This window comes from Rhinatrema bivittatum, chromosome 7 (assembly GCF_901001135.1).
Source record: "Rhinatrema bivittatum chromosome 7, aRhiBiv1.1, whole genome shotgun sequence".
NCBI classification, from domain to species: Eukaryota; Metazoa; Chordata; class Amphibia; order Gymnophiona; family Rhinatrematidae; genus Rhinatrema; species Rhinatrema bivittatum.
In genome coordinates this window covers 134,385,695-134,409,050 of record NC_042621.1, presented here as the reverse complement: position 1 = coordinate 134,409,050, position 23,356 = coordinate 134,385,695, and the positions used below count along the sequence as shown (strand labels likewise).

The window sequence follows — 23,356 nt, the reverse complement described above, 5'->3', positions numbered from 1 at the left end:
AATTGTAAGAAAAAAGATAAATCTATGTTAGCTTTGTCCCATTAAACTATATGTTCCGTAATTTTGTTCTTTATAATAGTTTCAGCCATTTTTCCTGGCACTGACATCAGGCTCATTGCTCTGTAGTTTCCTATATTAGTAGTTCTCAACATTTCTCTATTGGAACACACCTGGCAGATAATGCTTGCAGGCGTGACACACTAAACACTTGACCATCAAGAGGCTAAATGTAAACATATACTCTGTACCTACAGGAGCCCGTCCCTGGTCCCCAAACAATGGATGCAGAGCAGAACTAGGATATTTCAAATACAACTAGCGATATAAAAAAGATATTCTGAATCTGGTGCTATCTCAGTAACAGAAACACAAACTCCCTTATTACCAGGTGCATTTTAAAATACAAAACATGAAAAATAAAAACACATAGCACATGTGTAGCAAACCTTCCATGCCATGAACTATAATTCCAAGAACTCATAAGAACATAAGAAAATGCCATACTGGGTCAGACCAAGGGTCCATCAAGCCCAGCATCCTGTTTCCAACAGTGGCCAATCCAGGCCATAAGAACCTGGCAGCAGTGCAGCACTAATGCATGTCCTATTGAGAATGAGAAAACGTAACAAAGATTGATACAAATCCCTACCTACTAGTAAAATACCTCACCTCAGTCACATATAAGAACTGAGCTTCACGAAATACAGAATAAAAGACCACAAATTATAAATCTGAAGACAAAAACTGGAATGGAAACCTCAAAAAGCCACTTGTGGAGGGCGTTATCACATCTCGATGGAAGCAGTCGCGTGCTAGCTTAGCTCCACTAACCCAAGTGCCCCAACCGCTATAAACCCCATGGTTTATCTTTCATAAACGTTCTATATATTTTGGAAATGAGCAGGAAACTACCGCAAGTGATCGCACGATCCTCCACGACTTTTATAGCTTTATAAGGGCAAAAGATCTTATGGTTATGATGACCCGGCGTACGCATAGCACCTTGGAGCAGCCTATAACAGACTTCTACAGGGAAGCAGGAGAGCCCACCATAAGCAATTCTGGGCTTTGTGACGGTGAAACTTTATCCAACACTCCTGACCAAGATATTTTGGAAAAAATATTGCGGGAACTTAAAGCGTTGTGGGCTGAGATGGCCCAAGACATGGGCACCATGAAAACCTCCATAGAAAAGCTAAAATCGCGCTTCAAGTCTGGGTCCTAGAATGGAGGAACTTGAGAACTGAGTTTCAGGTGTAAAGGATTGGGAATCCACTGCTGCGAATTCTCTTATGGCCATGAAAAAACAAGTTAAAAAATTAGAAGAGAAAATGGTTGATTTGGAGGATAGGTCCAAATGGAACAATATCCGTGTGGTGGAGATTCCTGAATGGTCATAGGGCTGCAGTACACAGCGCTTCCTTGAAGCTTTCCTGCTTGAGATCTTTACTCTGGGGGAAACCGACCCGAAGTTGACTATCGACAGAGGCCATAGGATATCCCAGGTGAATTGCCAAAATAATAATCAGTCACGTGCTTTTATTATTAAAATGCATCATGTGGCTAAAGACTGGATAGTAAGCAAAACGTGCAAACTTGCGCCCCTTACCTATAGAGGGGGCCACGTGGCAGTCTTCCCCGATTACAGTGCGGTTACCCAGAAATGCAGATCGGAATTTCTGGAAGATTCAATTTTGTCTGATATACCCTGCAAAGTTGCTGGTATGGACAGAAAATACCTGGCGCACATATGAGGCTCCTGGGGCCGCAATGGCTTTTTTGGAAAACCTAGGGAAGAAACATAGTGCCGCCTCGCCCCCTCCCATGAAAAGGAGGAGATAAGCCACAAATCTCGCATGAAACAGCACAGGGGGCATCATGCATCAGCCCCCATTCGGCCTCCAGTGCCAGAGAGAGCCTGGGACGGAAATCAACGATTGGGAGCTAGACCCGGTTAGACTGCACGCAATGGATCCTTGCGGGCAGCAGAAGATGCTTCATGTCGTGGGGACCATGACACGCTGGAAGGGAATGACCACGCGATGAGGAACTTCGCGACCTAACTACAGAGAATTAGCAGCGGGAGACAACTAACAAACGGGCCGATACAGTATGACGATACAGACGAACGCCTGCTCTCCCGGCGTGCACACCGGCCCTTTGCCGGTGCGCGCGATTCTGTATTTAAATTAGGTGACGTGGTAAAAACGGGGGAAAAGGAGCGGTGGCTGTCAGCGGGTTTGACAGCCAACGCTCAATTTTGCCAGCGTCTGTTCTCGAGCCCGCTGACAGCCACGGGCTCGGAAACCGGACACCGGCAAAAATGAGCATCCAGTTTTCGGCCCGACAGTCACAGGCCGAATTCAATTTTTTTTTTTTTTTTTTTCGGGACCTCCGACTTAATATCGCTATGATATTAAGTCGGAGGGTGCACAGAGAAGCAGTTTTACTGCTTTTCTGTGCACTTTCCCGGCACTGGAAGAAATGTCGGCGCTAATTTCTGAAAGTAAAATGTGCGGCTTGGCTGCACATTTTACTTTCTGTATCCCGCGCGCATACCTAATAGGGCCATCAACATGTATTTGCATGTTGAGGGCGCTATTAGGTGCCACGGGTTGGACACGCGTTTTCCTCCCCTTGCTGAATAAGGGGTAAGGGAAAACGCGTGTCCAAGAACAGGCTAACAGTGAAAGTATGCAACAACCTAAGCAGTTATGAGCTGGCCATGACTCCATGGCATATTCTTATATCCTTTTACAATTGTTCTTGTATTAAGATCCTGGTCTACTCCATGGGGAATGCTTTTCTACTTTTTTTTCTTTTTTGATTCCTTTACTAAGTCTAATTCTTGTGATGGGGCTCTTAGGGGATGGCGGGGAGGTGGAAGGATGGTAACTGATTTGAATGGGGGAGGGAGGGTTGGTTTGGCGGTAGCTTAGTTAGTTGGGGGAGAGGGGGAAAGAGGGAATTGTTTAGGAACAATAGGAACACTTTCCAGTGGTTGGTTTGTTTTTTTCTTGTTGCTAATCTCATTCAGGTACTAAGTTGACTTAATTCCAAGAGGTTAGACGTAAATGTTATTGCAAAGTTTCAGCCTATCACTACCTGCGCCTCTGTGGAACGCCACAAGGTCCAGCAGCACCTACCCAGAGCGTTCTAATTGACTTAAATGGGCAACCAGACACATCAACTGACTTTACTGCTCATCTCCTTGAATCCTCTCTGCATATTATGACATACAGGTCCCTGTGGACAATGCGATCCAAGATCCTGCAAGGATAAGTGGTTCAACAGAGAAAGATCGCTACACTCTGGTGGGCTATTGGCAGTAGTCTTTCAAGACTGGACTTAAGTATACTAATTCTAAACAATGGCTTTGACCTCAGAACTCTGGATTGGGGTATATTATGGGTAGCTAGCCCAGCTGGCCTAGGATGCGGGACAAAACATAGTGGGGGGAGAGAAGGTTTCTATATGCTTCCTGTAACGACTGACACAGGTTTTTCGGGGAAAGTGGTTTGAGGTTTTGTTTAGATGGGTGAGTGGGGAGGGATCGAGAGAGCTAAGGAAGGGAGCTTTATTTGTTCATCAATACAGTTCACCATGGGGGGTCTCATTTTCAGTGACCATGGTTAGCCAAGAAATTAACATTGTTACATTTAATGTCAGGGGAATTGGCACTCCCGTAAAACGTAAACGTATTTTGGATTATTTAAAGAAACGTGATGTATATATCGCGTTTCTACAAGAGACACACTTCCTCAATAAGGAACATGAAAACTAAAGAGAGAGTGGGTGGGCCAAACATTCTATTCCTCCTACAACACAAAGAGTAGGGCGTAAGCATTTTAATTCATAAAAACCTTCTTATGCAAGTATATAAGCACCAGAAAAACCACGAGGGGTGCTATGTCATGTTGGAATGTTCACTGTATGGAGAGAAGCATACCCTGGTGAATATATAAGGGCCTAATATAGGCCAGAAAGAATTTTACAAGGATCTGTCATTACAACTAGGTTTTTCATCATCCCCCCTGGTTGGTGGTGGGTGGGGATTGGAATGTATGCTTAGACCCTGCATATGATCGTTCAAAGAGACGGGACATGGCATAGGCTTCTGCTGATGGTCTCAAAAGTCTAATGTCCAGGTTTGGCATTTTGGATGTGTGGCGGACACAGTACCCAACGGGGAGAGACTACACTTATTATTCTCCTCGCCATTTCTCATATAGTAGAATAGATTTTTTTCCTATGGTTAGCCTCCATCGTAACAAAATTGGGCCCCTCCGACATCCTTACCAGCCACATATCTGACCACAGACCTGTCTTGCTTCCATTGTGCATTTCCCAGGGTTCCCTGCCTAGTAAAACATGGCGTTTCAACCCCTCACTGCTTAGCCATGAAACTTTCTGCCAAATGATCAGGAATGCTCTTAAAGAATTTCAAGATGTTCATCAAAACACTGAACAATCCCCATTGATACTATGGGAAACACTTAAATCCGTTTTGAAGGGCAAAATTATTAGCTATGCCTCCCATGTAAATAAGCTTCGGCGGGTACAGGAGCAATCCCTTGAACGTAAAATCCAGACATTGGAGCTGCAACATAAAGCCACATGCTCTCAAAATCTTTCACTGTCTTCAGACAGCAAGAGATGAACTCAGTTCTATACAAGTCGAGAGAATCGAAAAAATGTACCAGTTCTCTCAGCAAAACGTTTATGAACACCGGAACAAAATGGGTGCCTTACTCCCTAGAGTGTTAAGGAAACGAAAATCTCAGATAGTAACAGGCAGTATCAGGACTCCTAAAGGAGAGGTCACGCACCACATACAGACTATAGATAAGACTTTCAAATTATGTTATCAAACACTGTTCAGAGCCCTGACAGACAGTAGAGAAAAAGAGATAGATGAGTATCTGAGGGATGTAGAATTTCCACTGTTAACCGAAAGACAGATTGACAGGCGTAAAGCCCTCATCGCTGAAGGTGAGGTCTTCAGAGCAATTATAAGCCTCCCTAAGGAAAAATTTGGCAATCTGAAATAGAAATTAAAAAAAAAAAATCAATCTGCTAAAAACAGAATACAACTACCTTAGGAATAACCCAACAGTCCCTCACACCATGTCCGATGCGGTGGTCATACTGTTACAGAAACCTGGCAGAGACAGGCTAGATCCTGGTTCTTATCGCCCAGTCTCCCTATTAAACTCTGATATAAAAATCTTGGTGAAATTACTTCAACTGCAGCTTGAATTGGTGATGCCCATCTTAGTCCATGAGGATTAAATGGCGCTTATCGACCATGAACACGAGAAGACTGTTTGATATTATTGCTATGGCTAAGAAAACAGGAATGGCAGGGATCGTGGTCTCATTGGACGCAGAAAAAGCATCTTCAATGCCCCTTTCTTTTTAAAGATTTGGAGAAGTCTGACCTACCACCCAAGTATAGAGATTTCATGCATATTTTATATGTTTACCCTAGAGCCAAGATATTAACTAATGGCCACTGTTCTGACTTCTTCCCTACCACTAGGGGCACTGGGCAAGGATGCCCCCTTTCGCCACTACTCTTTAATCTCGCCATAGAAACCCTGGCTCACATAAATAGAAGAGACCCAGAAATTGCAGGATTTCAGGTAGGAGGTACGAAGCATGGCATATCCCTTTATGCAGATGATGTCCTTATCTTTTTGACCAACCCTAAGGTCTCTGGCCCTAGTTTATTAGTTATCCTGGAAGAATACAGCAAACTATCTGGCTATAAGATTAAATACACAAAATCTGAGATATTCCCTCTTGGGCCTCAGGATGTAGATGGGATACTGGAATGTTTCACCACCTTCAAGAAAGCTAGGGAAGGCTTTAAATATCTAGGAATAAGGGTACCACACAAGATAGCAGATTTGTACTATCTTAACTACACACCAGTGGTCAATAAAATTTTAAAAAGACCTCAAAGCCTGGGGCAATCACTTTTTCTCCTGGGCGGGTAGAATCAATATTATAAAAATGAACATATTTCGTCTGCTCATGTATCTATTTACCAGAGAGGTTTTTCATCTGGAAAGGCAAACTCACACGCATAAAATTTCGAACGCTCTGGCGCCCTAAGGAATGACTCTTCCAAATCTGCAGGTATACCATTGGGCTGTGGGCTTGTTGAGGTCATGGTGTGGCTTCATAGGGAAAAGACTGTACCTTGGTATGCTTTAGAGGCACGACTAGCTGGGGCCATAGATTTACCTGAGCTCCTCACTCAGCCAGACCTCTTTGTAGGAACCAAGTGGGCTGATGGTGCCAGCCCTCACATCCCATATACCCTTAAACTCTGGAAGGTTGTGAGGAAAAAAACTAAATGGCCATTACAGCACCTCTCAGCAATTTCTCTATACGGGGGCATGGTAAGTTAGTCACTTCCATGCTTTACAGAGATGCCGCAGAATGGAGTAAGATAGGTCTAAAATTCCTGGGCAACTATGGGAAAATGACAGTACCAATTTCAAATCTTTCCCAGGTCTTTGGGAAGAATTTGAACTAGAATGTCACTCTGAAGTTTTCTATCAGTAATTAAATATAGAACTGACAAGCTTTGTGAGCAAAGGCTGGCAACCCTTACCACCAGATCCTGTTGAACAACTTCTTATTCAAGATACTATCCCTCGTAGGGGTGTCTCTTTGTTTTACAAAGCCCTGCAGAGCTGTTGATTTAAGCTCAATCCACCCCTAAAATTAATAGAATTATGGAATAGAGATTTGCAAAAAGACCGGGATCCTCTACAATGGACGCATATCTGGAAGAAAGCACATCATGTCTCCATTTGTATGCGTCATAGAGAAGTAATGGCCAATTGCTCTACAGGGCATATAGATATCCCCTTTTTTATTCAAGATTTTGGCCAATCTCTTCAGGTCTTTGCTGGAGGGGGTATGGGCTTCCGGGGTCATACATTCATGTCTGGTGGTCATGTACACATGTCGCTTCCTTTTGATAACTTATTATTTCTGAGTGTCATAAAATATTAAAACCCGTAGATAAAACACCTGAATTGTGTTTGATGGATGTATGGGGAGAACACACTCTCTTACTACTTCACAACGTTGTCTGGTTAATCATCTCTTTCATGCTGGGAGATTCACTATTGTACTGATGTGGAAGTCGATTCCTACATTAAGTTGTTGGCAGAAGCAAATAAATGAGATAGAAAAATTTACCTACCATTGCAAACAGCTTAAAAGAAATGTAAAACTTTACGAAAAAATATGGAGTTCTTATTGGAAATATCGAAATAACCAAAACCCCTGATTCACGTACATTACTTTATTGTATGGTTTAGCGTATCATTTGTATCCTTACTGGGAATTCTGTCAGAATTATACCAATACTCTGTATTGATTGCCTATTGTTCTCCTGTATGACTATGCTCTTGAAACCCTTTTTAGGGGGAGGGGCTGGACATGGGGATTATGTTTTGATTTTTGTTTTTTCTTTGGGCTTTTTTTGTTGCCTCCTACTGTGTATTTTGTAAAAGTTTATAAATAGTTTAAAAAAAAAAAGTCACTCTGCATGCAGTGCAAAACTGAAGAGCTAGAAACAGAAATACATATCCTCCTGCACTAAGCAGAGTATAAAGATAGAAGAAATGCATTCCCAAAGCTGACATATTAAGGCTCTTGCACTTTATTTCCCTTCCATGCCTCCATCATCCTTCACTTTTCCCATTTACTCCCTTTCAATCATCCTCTCATACTCATATTCCTGACCCCTCACATTCTCTTCCCTGTGCTCTCTCTCTCCCCGCTTGACTCTCCCTAACCCCTTCATCCCATCTCCCTGCCTGCCCAGCTACCCCTGACCTCCTGTTTCCCATCCTTTCCTGCTCAGAAGCCCCCACACTCCCTCTCCATTCCACTTTCATCTTCCCAGCATCCCCAACCTCCTTTCCCCCACCCTCCACAGGGTGAAGAGATCAGCAGCAGCATCACTCCCATCCTCAGCGGGGGAGGATAAAGTTTGCATCCCATCAGGCCCAGAACAACCAGAGCTGGCAATGTCTCGCTCTGATCTGGGTGAAGGAGGAAACAGCCTCCCACTGGGCCAGAAAGAAGAAAAGGAAGTGAGAGTAGCCTCTCATCAGGCCCAATGTAAGAAGTCAGCCAACTCCCACCTGGGCTGATAAGGAGGCAGCCATCTACTGGCCCTGTGACACGCCTCCCAAGACCTCGCAACACACCACTGTGTCCCAACACACCTGTTGAGAACCGCTGTCCTAGATCACCACTGACTACAGCTTCATGCTTTTATCATCCAGGAAGTATAATATCAGAATCCTGTAATGCCCAGCCTAGACTGGGGGAAATGCAAAAAGGAAATATGTATCCATACACTAGAATAGTAGTCCCCTTGAATAGTAGTAAAATAAGGCTATGGACTGGAAATCCATTGGGGGTTTCCCTGTGCAGATTTGTATGCTGCTGGCTACAGCTTGAGCATTTTTGGGGAGAAGGCATGGCCTAGTGATTAAACCAATGGTTGGGAAGCAAGGAAATAGGGGTTCCAATCCTGTTTCTCCCACTGAGACACCTTATGAACTTGGGTAAGTCACTTTACCTCATGTTGCTTCAGGTACCCACTTAGATTGTAAACTCTGTGACCTTACCGCACCTGAACACTTACAGCATTGTGTTTGATCTAGTAGTACTATAAAAATAAGCATTATATATTGATACCACATTATAATAGGTGGATTGTGAGGTAATCAAGGAAAAAAAGTTCACATCTTCCAATGTCTGAACTCCGTCCCTCCCGTTGCCTGAGCCATACAGTGCAATGGGTGCTTGCTGTTCCTAGGATACATGCTCCCAAATATTGAGTGCATGTATGGTTTCAGCTCAAACTTTGTGACAGTTTCTTTTTGTTGTCCATAGTTCCATTACATTGAGCCTTGGGGAGGAGATCCAGTCTATGTTACAGAAGCTGCCAATCAGTCTGCAGAAACTTAGGGAGGAAGAAGCTAGCCTGCCTCCTGAGAACGGTGAGTGATGCTGCAGGGAGGAGAAATAGAGGATGATGAAAAAGGACACAGGTAAGCAGGACATATAGTAACTGAAATGAAATATTGGCATTGGGAAGATATTCAGAGTCCTGTGTTAGCAGATGGATACAACGGTAAATATGAAGTCATTTAAAATATTCTAGGGAAATTGAAAGAGAGTAGATTGGGGAGAGGAAGGGAGCTAGTCAGGTAACAGTTGGTGGGGGGGGGGGAGGAGAGGAGACTGGTGCAATGTCTAGGAAAGAACAAATAGAAAACAAGACAGAGGTAGAAAAACAATGTGGAGAATCATATGCAAATACTTGTAGTCTGTTTAACAAGCTAGAAGCCACCATGGTAGAAGGAGGACATTGGTATGATCTAGGAGGGGGGCTATTCCAAGCAAAGCAATCAGCAGGTAGGCTGGAGCACCTTTGGTGGAAGAACCAAATTGTGATCTACATGGAGCAATGTCTCTCCTCCTTAAACTCCTATAGATCCCTGGTTAGAGGCCGCATAATCCAATTTTTCATATAGGATATGTGAATCTGGCAGCAACCTAAGTGAATTAATTATTCTGGATGATAAGCAGCTCATTAATTATCCCTCACAGGCAATTAGTAAATCAGAGCCTTCGATATCATGTGACCCTTATGCTGTTTACTATTTTTATTTATTTATTTTTTTATTGAGGGGATAGATAGTCAATTTATACCTGAGCAAGCCCTGACCATAATGATAGTCTAAGGAGGATGAGGTGAGATGGGATAATTTTTCCCTGTTCCCTGTACAGAGGTTGTTCGAATCACTGGCAAAATGAACTCCTCCTCCTGTCTACTTGTCTAATAACCAGGTGTGGAAACATGTTTTGGAAAATTTGGGCATAGCCCAAACTTTTAAGAACCAGGGTAAAAAACATGTTTATAGCTTTTTGAAGATGTTTTGTTTGAACTTTTTTTTTTGTCTTTGTTTTGCTTATTTTGCTTTTTTGTATTATCTTTCCTAGTCCTCTTCTTTCTCCCCATCTTCTCTGGCCTTTCCATTTCAGCAGGAGGCAGCCCAGTGGCAGCAGCTCCTCTCCCAAGCTTGGGCACAGGTGCTAAGCTCCAATTTATAATTGACCTGGCACCTGGGATTTTTCCAACCTTTCAAATAACTATAAAAGTGTAATCTGTTGGCCATCATCACAAGAGGAAGATGGAGGATATGGTTATGATAGAAGCAATCCAAACAATAGCTTGCAGTGGTAAGGTGCTGTTAATGGGGGACTCTGATGTAGACTGGAGAGTGCCAGCTGTTGGATCAACCAGACGTAGAGGGATACTGGAATCCCAAGAAATCTCTCGGGCTGTCTGCTAGTTGCGGAGCCCACTCATAGCAAGGTGACATTGGACCTGCTACTGACAAATGGAGTCTGTCTGCAGCACCAAATTACACATGTGCTATTATGCTCACCAAGCACAGGGCTGTGATAACATTTATGTGCATAAAACCATGTTTTATGCATGTAAATGGCTTTTGAAAATCAGGCTCTAAGAGCCCACTGTGGTTCACTAAAGAAGAAAAGTAAGTGCAAATAGAAAAGCACTATTCTAGGAGTACTACATCAGGCTCTCATACAGAATGCTGGGCTCAATGGACCATTGATTTGACCCAGGTACAGCTTTTTTTTTTTTCTTATAGAGATCTTGTCAAACAAACTTGATCGATCTCTTTAATGAAGTGACTAAAGAACTATGTTTAAAGGGTATGCAGTTATTATTTATTTATTTATTTAAAGGCTTTTATATACCGGAGTTCATGCACTTGTGCATACCACTTCGGTTTACACAGAACAAGGAACAGAAAATTACATCAAACAGATTGAACAATTAAACAAATATACAATTACATCCAACAATTGGGTATAAATAACATGGCTAACTTAGTAGGATCTTAGAGTTTGAGGTAAAGGAGAGAAATAGTACCAAGTGGTAACAGAACAATGTTAATGGCTAAATAATAAATATAAATAGTAAATACAAATTCTTATAATAAATACAGGTGTTTACAAATTACAGTCTTCATGAAAAGTTTACGTCTACAGAATAGGGTTAAGTAAATAAGAACTGGCGGTTATTTCTATAGGAGTGAAGACTTCAAAAACTGAGGTTACATCTGGATTAAGAGGTATTGGTGTAGCATGCTCAAATATTTAATGATTTGGAATTGTGAGACCAAGGATAAAATTAGGAGTTGTTTGATATGATTATAAAAGCGAGAATGATTCAAGTTCTGGGATGTGGTTCTGAGCTAGACCTTTAAGTGTAGGCTTTTGTAAAGAGCCAGGTCTTGAGTTTCTTTTTGAATGTTCGAGTACACGTTTCGAGGCGAATGTCCGTGGGGAGGGCATTCCAATGAAGGGGGCTGGCAGTCGAGAATGCACGTTTCTTGAGTGAGGACTTGGTTGAAGGTACGTGTAAGGTGCCTAAGTATCTGTTTCTGATTGGTCTTGAAGACTCGTGTAGGCGAAGTGGAAGGCTTAGATCTAGCGACGTTTGTGAATGGATGTTCTTGTGTGTTATAGTTAGCACTTTGAAAATGATTCTGGATCTGATGGGGAGCCAGTGTAAGTGTTTTAGTATGGGTGTTATGTGTTCACTTCTGCTGGTGTTAGTAAGAATCCTTGCGGCGGAGTTCTGCAACATTTGTAGAGGTTTTGTGGTTATGGTTGGAAGGTCTATAAGCAGAGAGTTGCAGTAATCGATCTTGGAAAATAGTATTGTTTGGAGGACTGTTCTGAAGTCCTGAAAATGCAGGAGAGGTTTCAGCTTTTTCAGAATATGTAGTTTATAATAGCATTCTTTCGTTGTGTTCTTGACAAATTCTTTGAGGTTCAGCCTTTTGTCTAAGGTGACCCCCAGGTCTCTTACTTGAGTGGAATTGATCATTGGTGGTGAGGTTAGGTTGTTGGTAGGCTGAAGGTTCTCATCTGGAGTGATAAGCAAAAGTTCTGTTTTTGACGTATTAAGTACTAGGTTAAGGCTAGATAGGAGTGAGTTTATGGACTGTAGACAATTGTTCCAGAAGTTGATGGTGCTGGAGATGGAGTCAGTGATTGGCAGCAGAATCTGAACATCATCTGCGTATATGAAGTGTGTGACCTTAAGACTTGAGAGTAGATGACATAGGGGGAGAAGATAGATGTTAAAGAGGGTGGGGGAGAGAGAGGATCCTTGGGGAACTCCGAAAGAGGATTTGACCGGGAGGGAATCCTTGTTGCTGATTCTGACCTTGAAAGTCCTATTGTGTAGGAAGGATCTGAACCATTCCAGGGCTGATCCTGAGATGCCTATGTCTGAGAGCCGGTCGATCAGGATAGAGTGTTTTACGGTATCAAACGCATGTTGATATGTTGATGTTGATGTGTTTATCAGGATTTTAGTAAAACCTTTGACACTATCCCATATAAAAGAGTGCTGAGCAGCACAGGATGTCAATTGCATCCGTTGAGCCTCAGTATCCCTGCAGTGCTAATTGCCACTCTGGCACTTTTTTTGGTCAGAATGCACCAAGACAAAAGTTTTTAAAGAACCAGGAGAAACTCAGCCAGCCTTTAGTGACCTGGGGATAGCAGGGATGGTGAATAACCCAATACCTAGCAGGATACTTTAATAAGTTGCCCTGGCTTTTTCAGACTTTTATCTAATATCTTCTGGTACCTGTAGTGCTGACTTCAAATGGAAGGAGTAGTATTGCACATATCACAATGCATTGGGATAGGAGTTCAAAAACTAGGACTGGCCAACAATCTCTTTAAATAAATAAATAGATAATCCCCACAAATTTAGGGCGTGATTTACTAAGCTTATTCTGCATAGACAAAGGGGCCAATAAAATATCGTGCGCAAAAAACGTGTCCAAAGTGGGCGAATGTTTTTTTGAACGCGTGCACATCTAGCTTTCCTGGGCGCTCGATGCAATAGGCAAATGAGCTGCTGCACTAAAAGGGACACAATGGATAATTTGTGCGTCCCTAGCGCTCTGCATCCGGCACCCAGAAGTGGCTGTGCGTCCACAACAGCCTGGACAGAGCTCCCTCCCCACCCCTGGCTGGGCTGTTCCTGATTGGTCCTTTTCACTGACGAGTATAATTGAAAAAGACCACTCCCCTTGCAGGACAGGCTTCTGAAAGGGTATTGTTCCTTTCACTGACATGACAATGAATGGACAGGCAGTAAGTGAAGCAGTAAATAAATTATGTGCCCTGTGTGTGCAGGTTAGCAAAATGGATGCTCAATTTATTCTACAGCAGCTAATTTACTGGCACAATACACACAATATACTCTGCCCTGAGCGTGTATATTGAGCACCCCGAAATGTATTTTTTTTTTTTTACCTTAAGACTGGTATTTTGGTGTTTTTTGCATGGTACTGCTTTCTGTGGTTCTTCCTACTTAGTATCACAACGATACTAAGCAGGCATAAAGTCTTCCCGTGTGTCAAGGGCTCAACGTAAACAAAAAAAACCCTGCTTTTCTGTGCCCCTCTACATTGGTACATATATATAGCGTGTCAGACTGACTCTATACAGAGGCTCTCCCTCTCTCCCCCATGCGCTAAAAATATTTTCACCGTAATGCAAGATTATCATAAGCACAACACACTGAAAAATAGGTGTAGTTATTTCCAGCACTAAATATTGTGTTGCTGTACCCATTGTGAATTTGCATATGTATTTGCGTTGCGTTATTTATCGCATGCTTTAGGACATTAACATGCAGTAATGCCTTAACATGCATGTTAAGTCCCTATTGTGAAATGATAAATGACCTTGTTAGTGAGCAAAAAAATGTCTCTTGAGCTGGAAGTACAAAGAGTAGGAGGAGTCTACCAGGAAAAAAAATGTAAATTAAAGAAATAGGAGCTGAAAGCTAGAGGGAAGGCACTAAAATCAGCCAGAAAACTCTCAAAGAGATGTAGAGAGCCTGGAAATATGCTGTGCAGGAGCTGTGCTGCAGTGGCACACCGTACAGTTATTGTACAGGCTTGGTTGACCTTAATCGGACACTTTCAGCACCACACTGGTGTTAGCTGCTCTCTGCTTTTCTCATTCTTAGCTCTTCACAGACATTAGCTTTTGTCTGCCTTACCCATCCTTAACATCACACTAGTGCTGGCTGCCCTTTGCTTTTCCTGCCCTTATTTCTGCACTAGTGTTGGGTTTCTCCCTTCCTCACTTGTGCATAGCTCTGCATTCATATTATCTTCTCTTTGTTTTGCCCTTTCTTAGCTCCATGCTGGTGTTGATTTTTCTCTGCCTTATCAGTTCTTAACTCTGCATCTGTGCTGACTGCTGTCTTTGCCCCTTCTTAATCTTCACTTAGCACTATATTTCCTTCCTCAGATGACAGCTGGCTGGAGCTTTCCCCTGCACAATTGGAGCAGATTCTGCAGGAGGCGACAGGGTTGGAGGAGACTCATCCCTCTGTGGCTGAAGATGAGCAGCCATGTGATCTGGCAGATGTGACACAGAGCATGAAAGCATTCATATCAAAAGTCTCCATGCACGAGGGAGCAGAAATGCCCTGGTAAACTGTTTCATTTTTGTCTGATTCTCTGGTTTCACAGCAGAGACTGAGATGGAATAAATGTGCCTCTGAAAGTCTGTCCTGGCCAGGGCTGTGAGTGTTAGATATCTCTGTAATAACTGCTGCCTGGAGCTGTGAGTGCCACGGATAGAATCTGTGGAAAGGAGTAGGGTAGAGAGCTCTGGGTGCCTCTGTTACAACTGTTGGTCAGGTCTGTGAATGCTGTGGAAAGGGACCAGGAAGATGTGGGTGAGAGATTGTGGAGTATGCATAAACCTGTGAAGATGTGGTTATTCCAGCAAGTATATGGCTGAGGTTTTGAGAGGTTAGGAGCTTGTGAGGGGGCTGTACTATCATAATTATTATGGAGGGATTAGACTGAGCTAGATGAGATTCTATGATTGTATGTTAAGGTGGCTGTTTTTAAGGGGGGTGTTATGTATTTATAATTTTATCTGGATTGTATTGATAGTGTTTTACAACCACAATCAATATGTGCATGTTTTGGATAAAGGGAACATAAATAAATACATATACTGTATGTGTAATAAATGCTCCTGTGGGAGTGCAAGGTTGGGAGGGAATGAATGTAGTGGTAGTGGTGGCGAGAAAGCAGCTGATTTCTCTCTGAAAAATGTTGGCTGGGGCTGTGAGTGTTGCAACAAGGATAAGAGAGTACATGGATTTCTGAAGTAAGCTTCCGTTTCTGTCTCCCTAAGAGAGGAATATTACTGAAAGCTCTGCCCTTAATGAAGAGTATAGAAAAGCTATATAAGGGAAATAAAATGGGTAGCCATAATGGAAGGCCTGTGAGTCTTCTGCTTCTGATCCAGCTATGCTCACTGCACACCCCACCCCATTCCCCCTTGGGAGCAGGGCCTTATGCTGGAAGCCCTGGGAAAAGGGAGGAAGCTGCCACAATAGCACAAGCTGGTCTGCTGTACATAGTCTTCAAAAAACTGGCTTCACTCAGGGGACTCATTACAAACTTTCTGCCCAGCTGCATATCACTGGAGGCAGGGGTTTCACAAATTGCAAGCAGACAATCCATGTAGATTTTTCTGGTGTATAAAACCCTCATACTGTTTATATGCATGCTGGGAAATAGTTTCCAACAAACCTTGTGAGCATGGTGGGAGAGAAGACCCTGGGATAGCTATAGCTTGTGAATTTTTCCCCATTTTCGATTGGAAACCAGTCAGTTTTCAGAGCATAACATTATATGTTCTTTGTGTCTGACTTCTCAGGACTACATCTCAGGCCCCTGTCAGCTTTGATGTAGACTCGTTCACCAGTGCCTTGGAAAGGATTCTGGGTGAGTTGAGTTTTTCCGAGGACAAGCAGGATGGTAGTCCTCATACATGGGTGACATCATCACATGGAGCCCAGCACAGAACTTTGATCTCAAAGAATCTAAAACTTTCAAACATGCCCTACTGAGCATGTGCAGCTGTAGTCCTCACCCTGCCACCTTGACACAGTCCCTTTCCCTGTATGTATCCAGATCAGTCCAGACTATTGGGTTTTGCCTCCCTTCCAGCAGATGGAGACAGAGAAAAACTTTGAGAGCACCCCCTCTTAGTCCAGGCTATAACCTGCATCCTCTCAGTATTTCTCTGTCTCCAGCAGTTGGAGGTAGCATAACCTGCAGTTCTGACTATCTTCTCTCACTTTAAAAAAATAAATAATAGAAACAGCAGGACAAGAAAGAAAATCTGCATCTGCCTTTTTGCCTTAATATTGCAGTGCAGGCAGGACAAGCAGGACTTTGAGCCTCCCAGGGGGCTGGCAGGTTCCGGTGGGACCATCCCCCCTGGTAGCAGGCATAGCCGGAGCAGGGGTTGGTGGCCCTATTTGCTCCTTTTTCTTGGGCGCTGGGGGTGATTACAGGTGGTCCGGGTTCTGCCATTGTTGTGTCAAGGTCTGAGCCTAGGGGGGCACTCCATGAAGTTAGCATGGGGCACATTTAAAACTAATCAGAGAAAGTTCGTTTTTACTCAGCGCACAATTAAACTCTGGAATTTGTTGCCAGAGGATGTGGTTAGTGCAGTTAGTATAGCTGTGTTTAAAAAAGGATTGGATAAGTTCTTGGAGGAGAAGTCCATTACCTGCTATTAAGTTCACTTAGAGAATAGCCACTGCCATTAGTAATGGTAACATGGAATAGACTTAGTTTTTGGGTACTTGCCAGGTTCTTATGACCTGGATTGGCCACTGTTGGAAACAGGATGCTGGGCTTGATGGACCCTTGGTCTGACCCAGTATGGCATTTTCTTATGTTCTTAGGTTAGGGCTGTTCAGCTTGGAGAAGAGACGGCTGAGGGGGGATATGATAGAGGTCTTTAAGATCATGAGAGGTCTTGAATGAGTAGATGTGACTCGGTTATTTACACTTTTGAATAATAGAAGGACTAGGGGGCATTCCATGAAGTTAGCAAGTAGCACATTTAAGACTAATTAGAGAAAATTCTTTTTCACTCAACGCACAATAAAGCTCTGGAATTTGTTGCCAGAGGATGTGGTTAGTGCAGTTAGTGTAGCTGGGTTCAAAAAAGGTTTGGATAAGTTCTTTGAGGAGAAGTCCATTAATGGCAATTAATCAATTTTACTTGGGGAATAGCCACTGCTATTAATTGCATCAGTAGCATGGGATCTTCTTAGTGTTTGGGTAATTGCCAGGCTCTTGTAGCCTGGTTTTGGCCTCTGTTGGAAACAGGATGCTGGCTTGATGGACCCTTGGTCTGACCCAGCATGACAATTTCTTATGTTCTTATGTTCTTAATTCTGCACCACAAAGTTTTGGGGAGCACTGGTGAGGAAGGCGTCATCACACACTGCCTTTGGCAGTGCACAGCCACCGACTCTGGCAAGTGGTGCTCTGTCCTTACTGTGCCATGGGATTCTACCCACAAGCATGGTGAGTGGGGTCATAGTTGTGCTGCCATCCATAGGATGGGCTACCACTGGATGCGTTCTGGTCAGCGTGCTTTTACAAAGGAGGGCTGAATTCTCCAGTTGTCCTCTACTGTATGGGGATGTGTGTGTGGGTTTCCCTCGTGGCGAGCACAACAGGTTGTGCACCACTGCCACAGGACTGACCTAGGACTGATTTCCTGGTCCAACCCTAAGGGGAGTAGATCCCAGGAGAGTAGTGTCGAGAGTAGTCTTCTTCCTCATAAGAGGAATTTGTCTTTCGATCCCTTTTGTGTCACAAATCCCCTTTGTGGGGAAGCCCCTGGTGCTCCATCCCTAACAGGTTTGTCGCTGAACCGGAGCCTTGATTCTTTGAATCTGTGCATCTCCTTGCAGGCCAAGACCAGGGGACAGCAGCAGCATAAGAACATAAGAAAATGCCATACTGGGTCAGACCAAGGGTCCATCAAGCAGAGCATCCTGTTTCCAACAGTGGCCAATCCAGGCCATAAGAACCTGGCAAGTACCCAAAAACTAAGTCTATTCCATGTAACCATTGCTAATGGCAGTGGCTATTCTCTAAGTGAACTTAATAGCAGGTAATGGACTTCTCCTCCAAGAACTTATCCAATCCTTTTTTAAACACAGCTATACTAACTGCACGAACCACATTCTCTGGCAACAAATTCCAGAGTTTAATTGTGCGTTGAGTAAAAAAGAACTTTCTCCGATTAGTTTTAAATGTGCCCCATGCTAACTTCATGGAGTACCCCCTAGTCTTTCTACTATCCGAAAGAGTAAATAACCGATTCACTTCTACCCGTTCTAGACCTCTCATGATTTTAAACACCTCTATCATATCCCCCCCTCAGTCGTCTCTTCTCCAAGCAGTCATCTGACCGTTTTTGCTGTGGCCTCTTCGTTGATTACCGTGGTGGCCTTCCCCATCCAAGGGTGACTGCCAGTGTCAGAATCTCGGTGATCAGTAATTGAATCTCAACTGTCAACTGGAGAGTTGACAGGTTTTTTGGGATTGGGAGATTCCGATTCCCATTGCTTTCCCTGTTCTTTCAGGAAGGGGGGATTTGACTGCGTTCCAGGGCAACTCTTTTGGGGTCCCCTCTGGATATCTGGTTGTCCACCCCTGCAAGGGGTGTCCCTTGTTCTCTGTTTCTCAGAGAAGGCATGACACTGCTTCTGATTGTTGGTCGCTCTTGGTTTCTCGTGGGATATGAGAGCTGGTCAAATGGTAGCTATCTCCTTAGTGACAACAAACATAATAAAGGAAATTCGAAAAAAAACCAATCTTGTTCACCCAGTAATTTGTTCATCTCTTTGATTTTTGTAACAGTATGAGCTTATATATAACAATGTAAACTTAATAAAGCTTTTAGTTACACATCAGCAAGCCTGACTGCATGCCTTCACATCAGTGCCTGGATCACTACATCATTTGCATGAAAAATCTAAAGAAACACTATTTTTCAAAGTCTTTTTTTTTCTTTTGCAAGTAAAACTTTAACTATTGGTTGTATTCACAATATAAGCTTATACTGCTACAAAAATCAAAGAGTTGAACAGATTACAGAATGAACAAGATTGGTTGTTTGAAGTTTCCTTTATTATGTTTGTCATAATTCCTGGCTATCAAATTAGGTTGAGCTATCTCCTTAGGTCATCCTAAGGCACAGCAGGTCTATTTTACGAGGGAGTATTTCTCAAGTAGCTCCCCAGTGAAGATTAGGGGTTTCTCCCATCCAGGAGTCTCCTTTGATACCTTCTGAGCTCAATGGGCATTTTTTGTGATAAGGACCACTATATTGCCAGTCATTCTTGCCTGTGGGACCCTACCTCAATGAGGAGGGTTCTAATTCATCTAATTGGCGAGTATGCCTTCTAACCTATCGCCATTCCATGGCTGAGGGAGTTGGGGGACGAGGTACCCCGCAACAGAAGTGGTGCTCTTTGGTTGCAGTGGCTTGCAAGCTATATTTCCCCATTTTAGGAATAACCCTGACTGCAGACAGGGGAGTCCTGGTTCATGCAACAATTGTTCTATTTACTGAACCACGTGCTTCTTTGGGGGTAGTATGTGCTAGCATGCCTGAGTTATTAATATCTAAACCAGGTTTGGAGCAATCTGTTCCGAGATCACCTTTGCCCTGCCCTAGTACCCTTAGAGTTTCCAGGCTGGTGAAGAAATCCTGTTCGACAGGAGTTTGCACTTGCGGCACCCTGGCTTCCTATCTCTTAGTGGGGTGATTCTGGATTCCTTCCCTGTGGAATTTGCTATCTGTTTCAGCTGTTCCAAGCAGGTTGAGGGATCTATCTTGATAGGTAACTCCCTACTGGAATTGACAGTGAGTTATTCGCTTGGGGTTTTTGTACCATCTAGCTTAACCCAGCAGTCCAGAAGTCTGCCTCCTTGTGTTCTTTGCTCCTTCCAACTTCCAGCTGGAATTTCAGGTGGTGGGGAGGAAAAGCCAAAGCATTCGTGGTATATCTTCAGGGAAAGATACACCATTTTTTCCTTCCCTGGACGTACCAGGATCAGTCCAGATGGTGGGTTATGTCCCCCGTCCAGCAGATGGAGTCAGAACAGACTTCGAGGGGCGTTACCATATAAACCAGTACACCCTCTGCAGGAGCTCAGTATCTTTCTGACTCCAGCAGATGAGAGTTGGGGAACCAGCGGCTTCCCCAGGGTGGCAGGGTCCATTCAGGGATTGCCTTTCATCCCCTGAAATTCTTGATGCTGTCCCGCTGGTCAGCTATGTCTGGTGTTTTGGCACGAGGGGTCTGTCACAGACCCTGCATTTGTTACTGATTATTCTTCCAAGCGTTGCTTTGGTTTTCTGCCCATTATGTCTGTTAGCCAAACATGGGCACACTTCTGCAGAAGCATTCTGTCTTTCAGATGTCAGTGGACTGCAGTTTCTTTCTGGGGAGTTCTCGAGCCCCAATTGTTTTTTTGGTTATCCGGCCTTCATCCAAGAATCTTTCTCTTGTTTACATCTCTAGACTTTTTCCTGAATTCAGGAGGTTCTCGACTTACTGTTGTCAAGATTAACTGATCCGAAACCCTGCTTCTGATGTTTTCTGTGGTGTGGACTGTGTTTCTTGTTGGCAGATGCCTCTGCTACGCATCAGGATTTTGTCTCAGTCTTTTCTATGGTTTACTCTTTATAAAACCAACTCTTTTCCCACTTAAATCCCTTTGTTGGTCGGCTGCCTCAGAGGTAAAAGGGAAGCGAGGCGGTGCTTTCAGCACGGTGCGGTTTCCTATTTTGTCCTACTCAGACAACCTATAGCTTGGGATTTACTCATGTGTGAGGACTACCATCCTGCTTGTCCTCGGAGAAAGCAGAGTTGCTTACCTGCAACAGGTGCTCTCAGAAGACAGCAGGATGTTAGTCCTCATGAAACCCACCCGCCTCCCCTGAGAGTTGGTTTCTCCACATATTAGCTATATTATGGACTGAGGCACTCTGCCTAGGGGGCAGGGTGATGACTACAGCTGCACATGCTCAGTAGGGCATGTTTAAAAGTTCTAGATTCTTTGAGATCAAAGTTCCTTGCCGGGCTCCATCTGATGATGTCACCCATGTGGGGACTAACATCCTGCTGTCCTTGGAGAACACTTGTTTTAGGTAAGCAACTCTGCTTTCCGGTTTCATGTTATGGTATATTGCAGTATGGCTTTGGTCATTCACAGGCAGTGTTCCTTCCCTCCTTGCCTTTGAATGTTGCGAGGCAATTGCAACAGAACTTGTCTTGGGAAACCTCGATTCGCCCCTTCTTCCATCTCCAGCTACCCTCCCCCAATCCCCATCTCTGGCTCAGCCTGTCAGTACTATCCAAGCCTAGAAGAACCAGGGACAACATCTACCCTGGGAAAACTCTTTCCATACTTGGCTCATCAACACTGCCCTGAAACCTCACAACCAAGAATAGTGCTGGACCCAGAATGCTTCCAGACTTAGGATAGTGCACATGGGCTAAGTTTATAGAATCAGGGGCAGCACTGCCTTGAGAGCAGAAGAACTAGGGACAGTACTTGATCCCAGGAAACCTTTCTTCCAGGCTCAGCCAATCAACATTGCCTCAGATCATAGAACGAAGGGTACCTTTGACCCAGGTAGCCACCATCTACACTCAGCCCTTATCAGCACTGCCCCAAGACTACAGAACCAGGGGTTCTGCACCTGGCCTTTTCTTGAAGGCAGGCTGCAGGATCTGGCCACTACTAAATGTCTATTACCTGTAGCTGTCAGCACGCCTCCTACACTGTGTGTGCTAGTTTTATTTTCCTGTTCATATCCAGATCAGTCCAGACATCCCTACATCCCAGCAGATGGAGGCAGAAAACAAAAACTTTGAGGCACTGCTACATAACTGAGAGTGCCACCTGCAGTCCCTCAGAATTTACCTGTATTTCGCTGTCTCCAGCAGATGGTAGAGGTACAAACCTGCAGTTCTGACTGAAAGTTACATTTTGGAGATAGTGAAGAGTTTTTGACTTCGAGAAATTGGATTAGCTCTCCAAGGTGCTAGGTTCCTTTGTGAGCCATCCCTGAGGTTGAGCCAGGTGACCGAGGGGTTTGGAAACTCCTGTCTGCTGTAGCCCGCTGCTTCCAGAGCCTTGTGGCCAGGAGACTGGCTCCTTCTTTGCCTCAGACATTTCCTCCTGCCAGCTGCTGCTCAGGGAAGTACACTTTTGTTTTTGTAAATTTAAGTTTAAAAAAAAAAGAAAAGAAGATAAAGTAAAGGGGGAACTAGAGCAGTTATTCTTAGGCTGGGAGATTCAGTCTGCAGCTCAGTGACCGGGACAGTTGGCCAGGGCCCACAGGAGGGAGAGCTAAAGGAGTCTGCGGCTTGTTTATTTTCTCCGGTGGGGAAATCTTGTGTGTGAGGCAAAGTCTGATTGTGCGTCGCTTGGGCCGCCACATGCCGCTCAAGCCACCACAGTCGCGCAGCTCAGCCCGGATCAGCACAGCAGCCTTGTGGCGTGGCCTACTTTAGTTTCAGCGCACTCAGGCCGCGTTGCGTTTGCTGTCTGCGTGCTCTGGTCAGTCCACCTTAATTCCTACTCCCTCTGCACCGGGTGAAGAAGGAACCTCTGCAGATGGCTCAAAGGAGAGGAGGGCATCCCGATCTTCGGGGGCCGCAGCTGTGGACCCGGAGGGGGGGGCCGCGGTTTCAGTCGCACCCATGGGAGATCACATCCTGGGGAATCCACCTTGCCAGGAGTCTGGAAATTCCCCTCTTCCCCTCTTCTCTGTGGTGTAGGGGGCTGAGGAGAATCAGGCAGGAGGAGCGGACTCAGATGACTGTCTCCTCATGCAGGGTACCGAGGGTCCGGAGGAGTTTTCTCCAGAGTTTGTCCTACTGTTGCACAGAGCCTTTCTGGCTAGGAAGGGTGCAGAAGAGATCCAGAGAGAGGCGGTCAAATACCCCGTCCAAGAGACCAAGGATGGTGTCAGTGGAAGGTTCTGGAGATCTGCTTAAGCACCTGGGGTTGTGTGCAGGTGCTGAGGGAGACTCCAGATATCTGAAGGTCTCTGAGATGCAAGGGGTGGACCCGGATGGGGGTTAGAATCCCAATCATGATGCAAGCAAGGATGATCCTGATCCAGATGAGGGATCCATGACAGAAGGGGATGACCCTCGGGTGGTCTCTCTGTTTAAAAAGGAGGAACTGCATCCTCTCATCTCTTTGGTGTTGGAAGAATTGGGTGTTAAGATGACTCAGGAGGAGTCGGACAATGAGGGAGTGAATCCGGTCTTGGATGGGCTGCATGGTCCTCCCAGTGCCTTCCCGTTGCCTAAGAG

The 23,356-nt window shown here is 44.4% G+C and overlaps 1 protein-coding gene across 3 annotated transcripts in view; it reads left to right on the top strand.

Annotated features, from left to right (window-relative positions):
- ECD (ecdysoneless cell cycle regulator) overlaps positions 1-23,356 on the top strand; it is a 106,328-nt gene that overhangs the window by 65,515 nt on the left and 17,457 nt on the right. For 2 of the 3 annotated variants that reach the window (XM_029609179.1, XM_029609178.1), the window contains 3 exons: positions 8,935-9,041; positions 14,428-14,611; positions 15,859-15,926. In XM_029609179.1, coding sequence (XP_029465039.1) covers positions 8,935-9,041; positions 14,428-14,611; positions 15,859-15,926 — 359 coding nt within the window. Of the gene's footprint in view, positions 1-8,934; positions 9,042-14,427; positions 14,612-15,858; positions 15,927-17,920; positions 18,045-23,356 lie in introns of those variants that run through there. The other variant, XM_029609180.1, reaches the window with a different exon arrangement.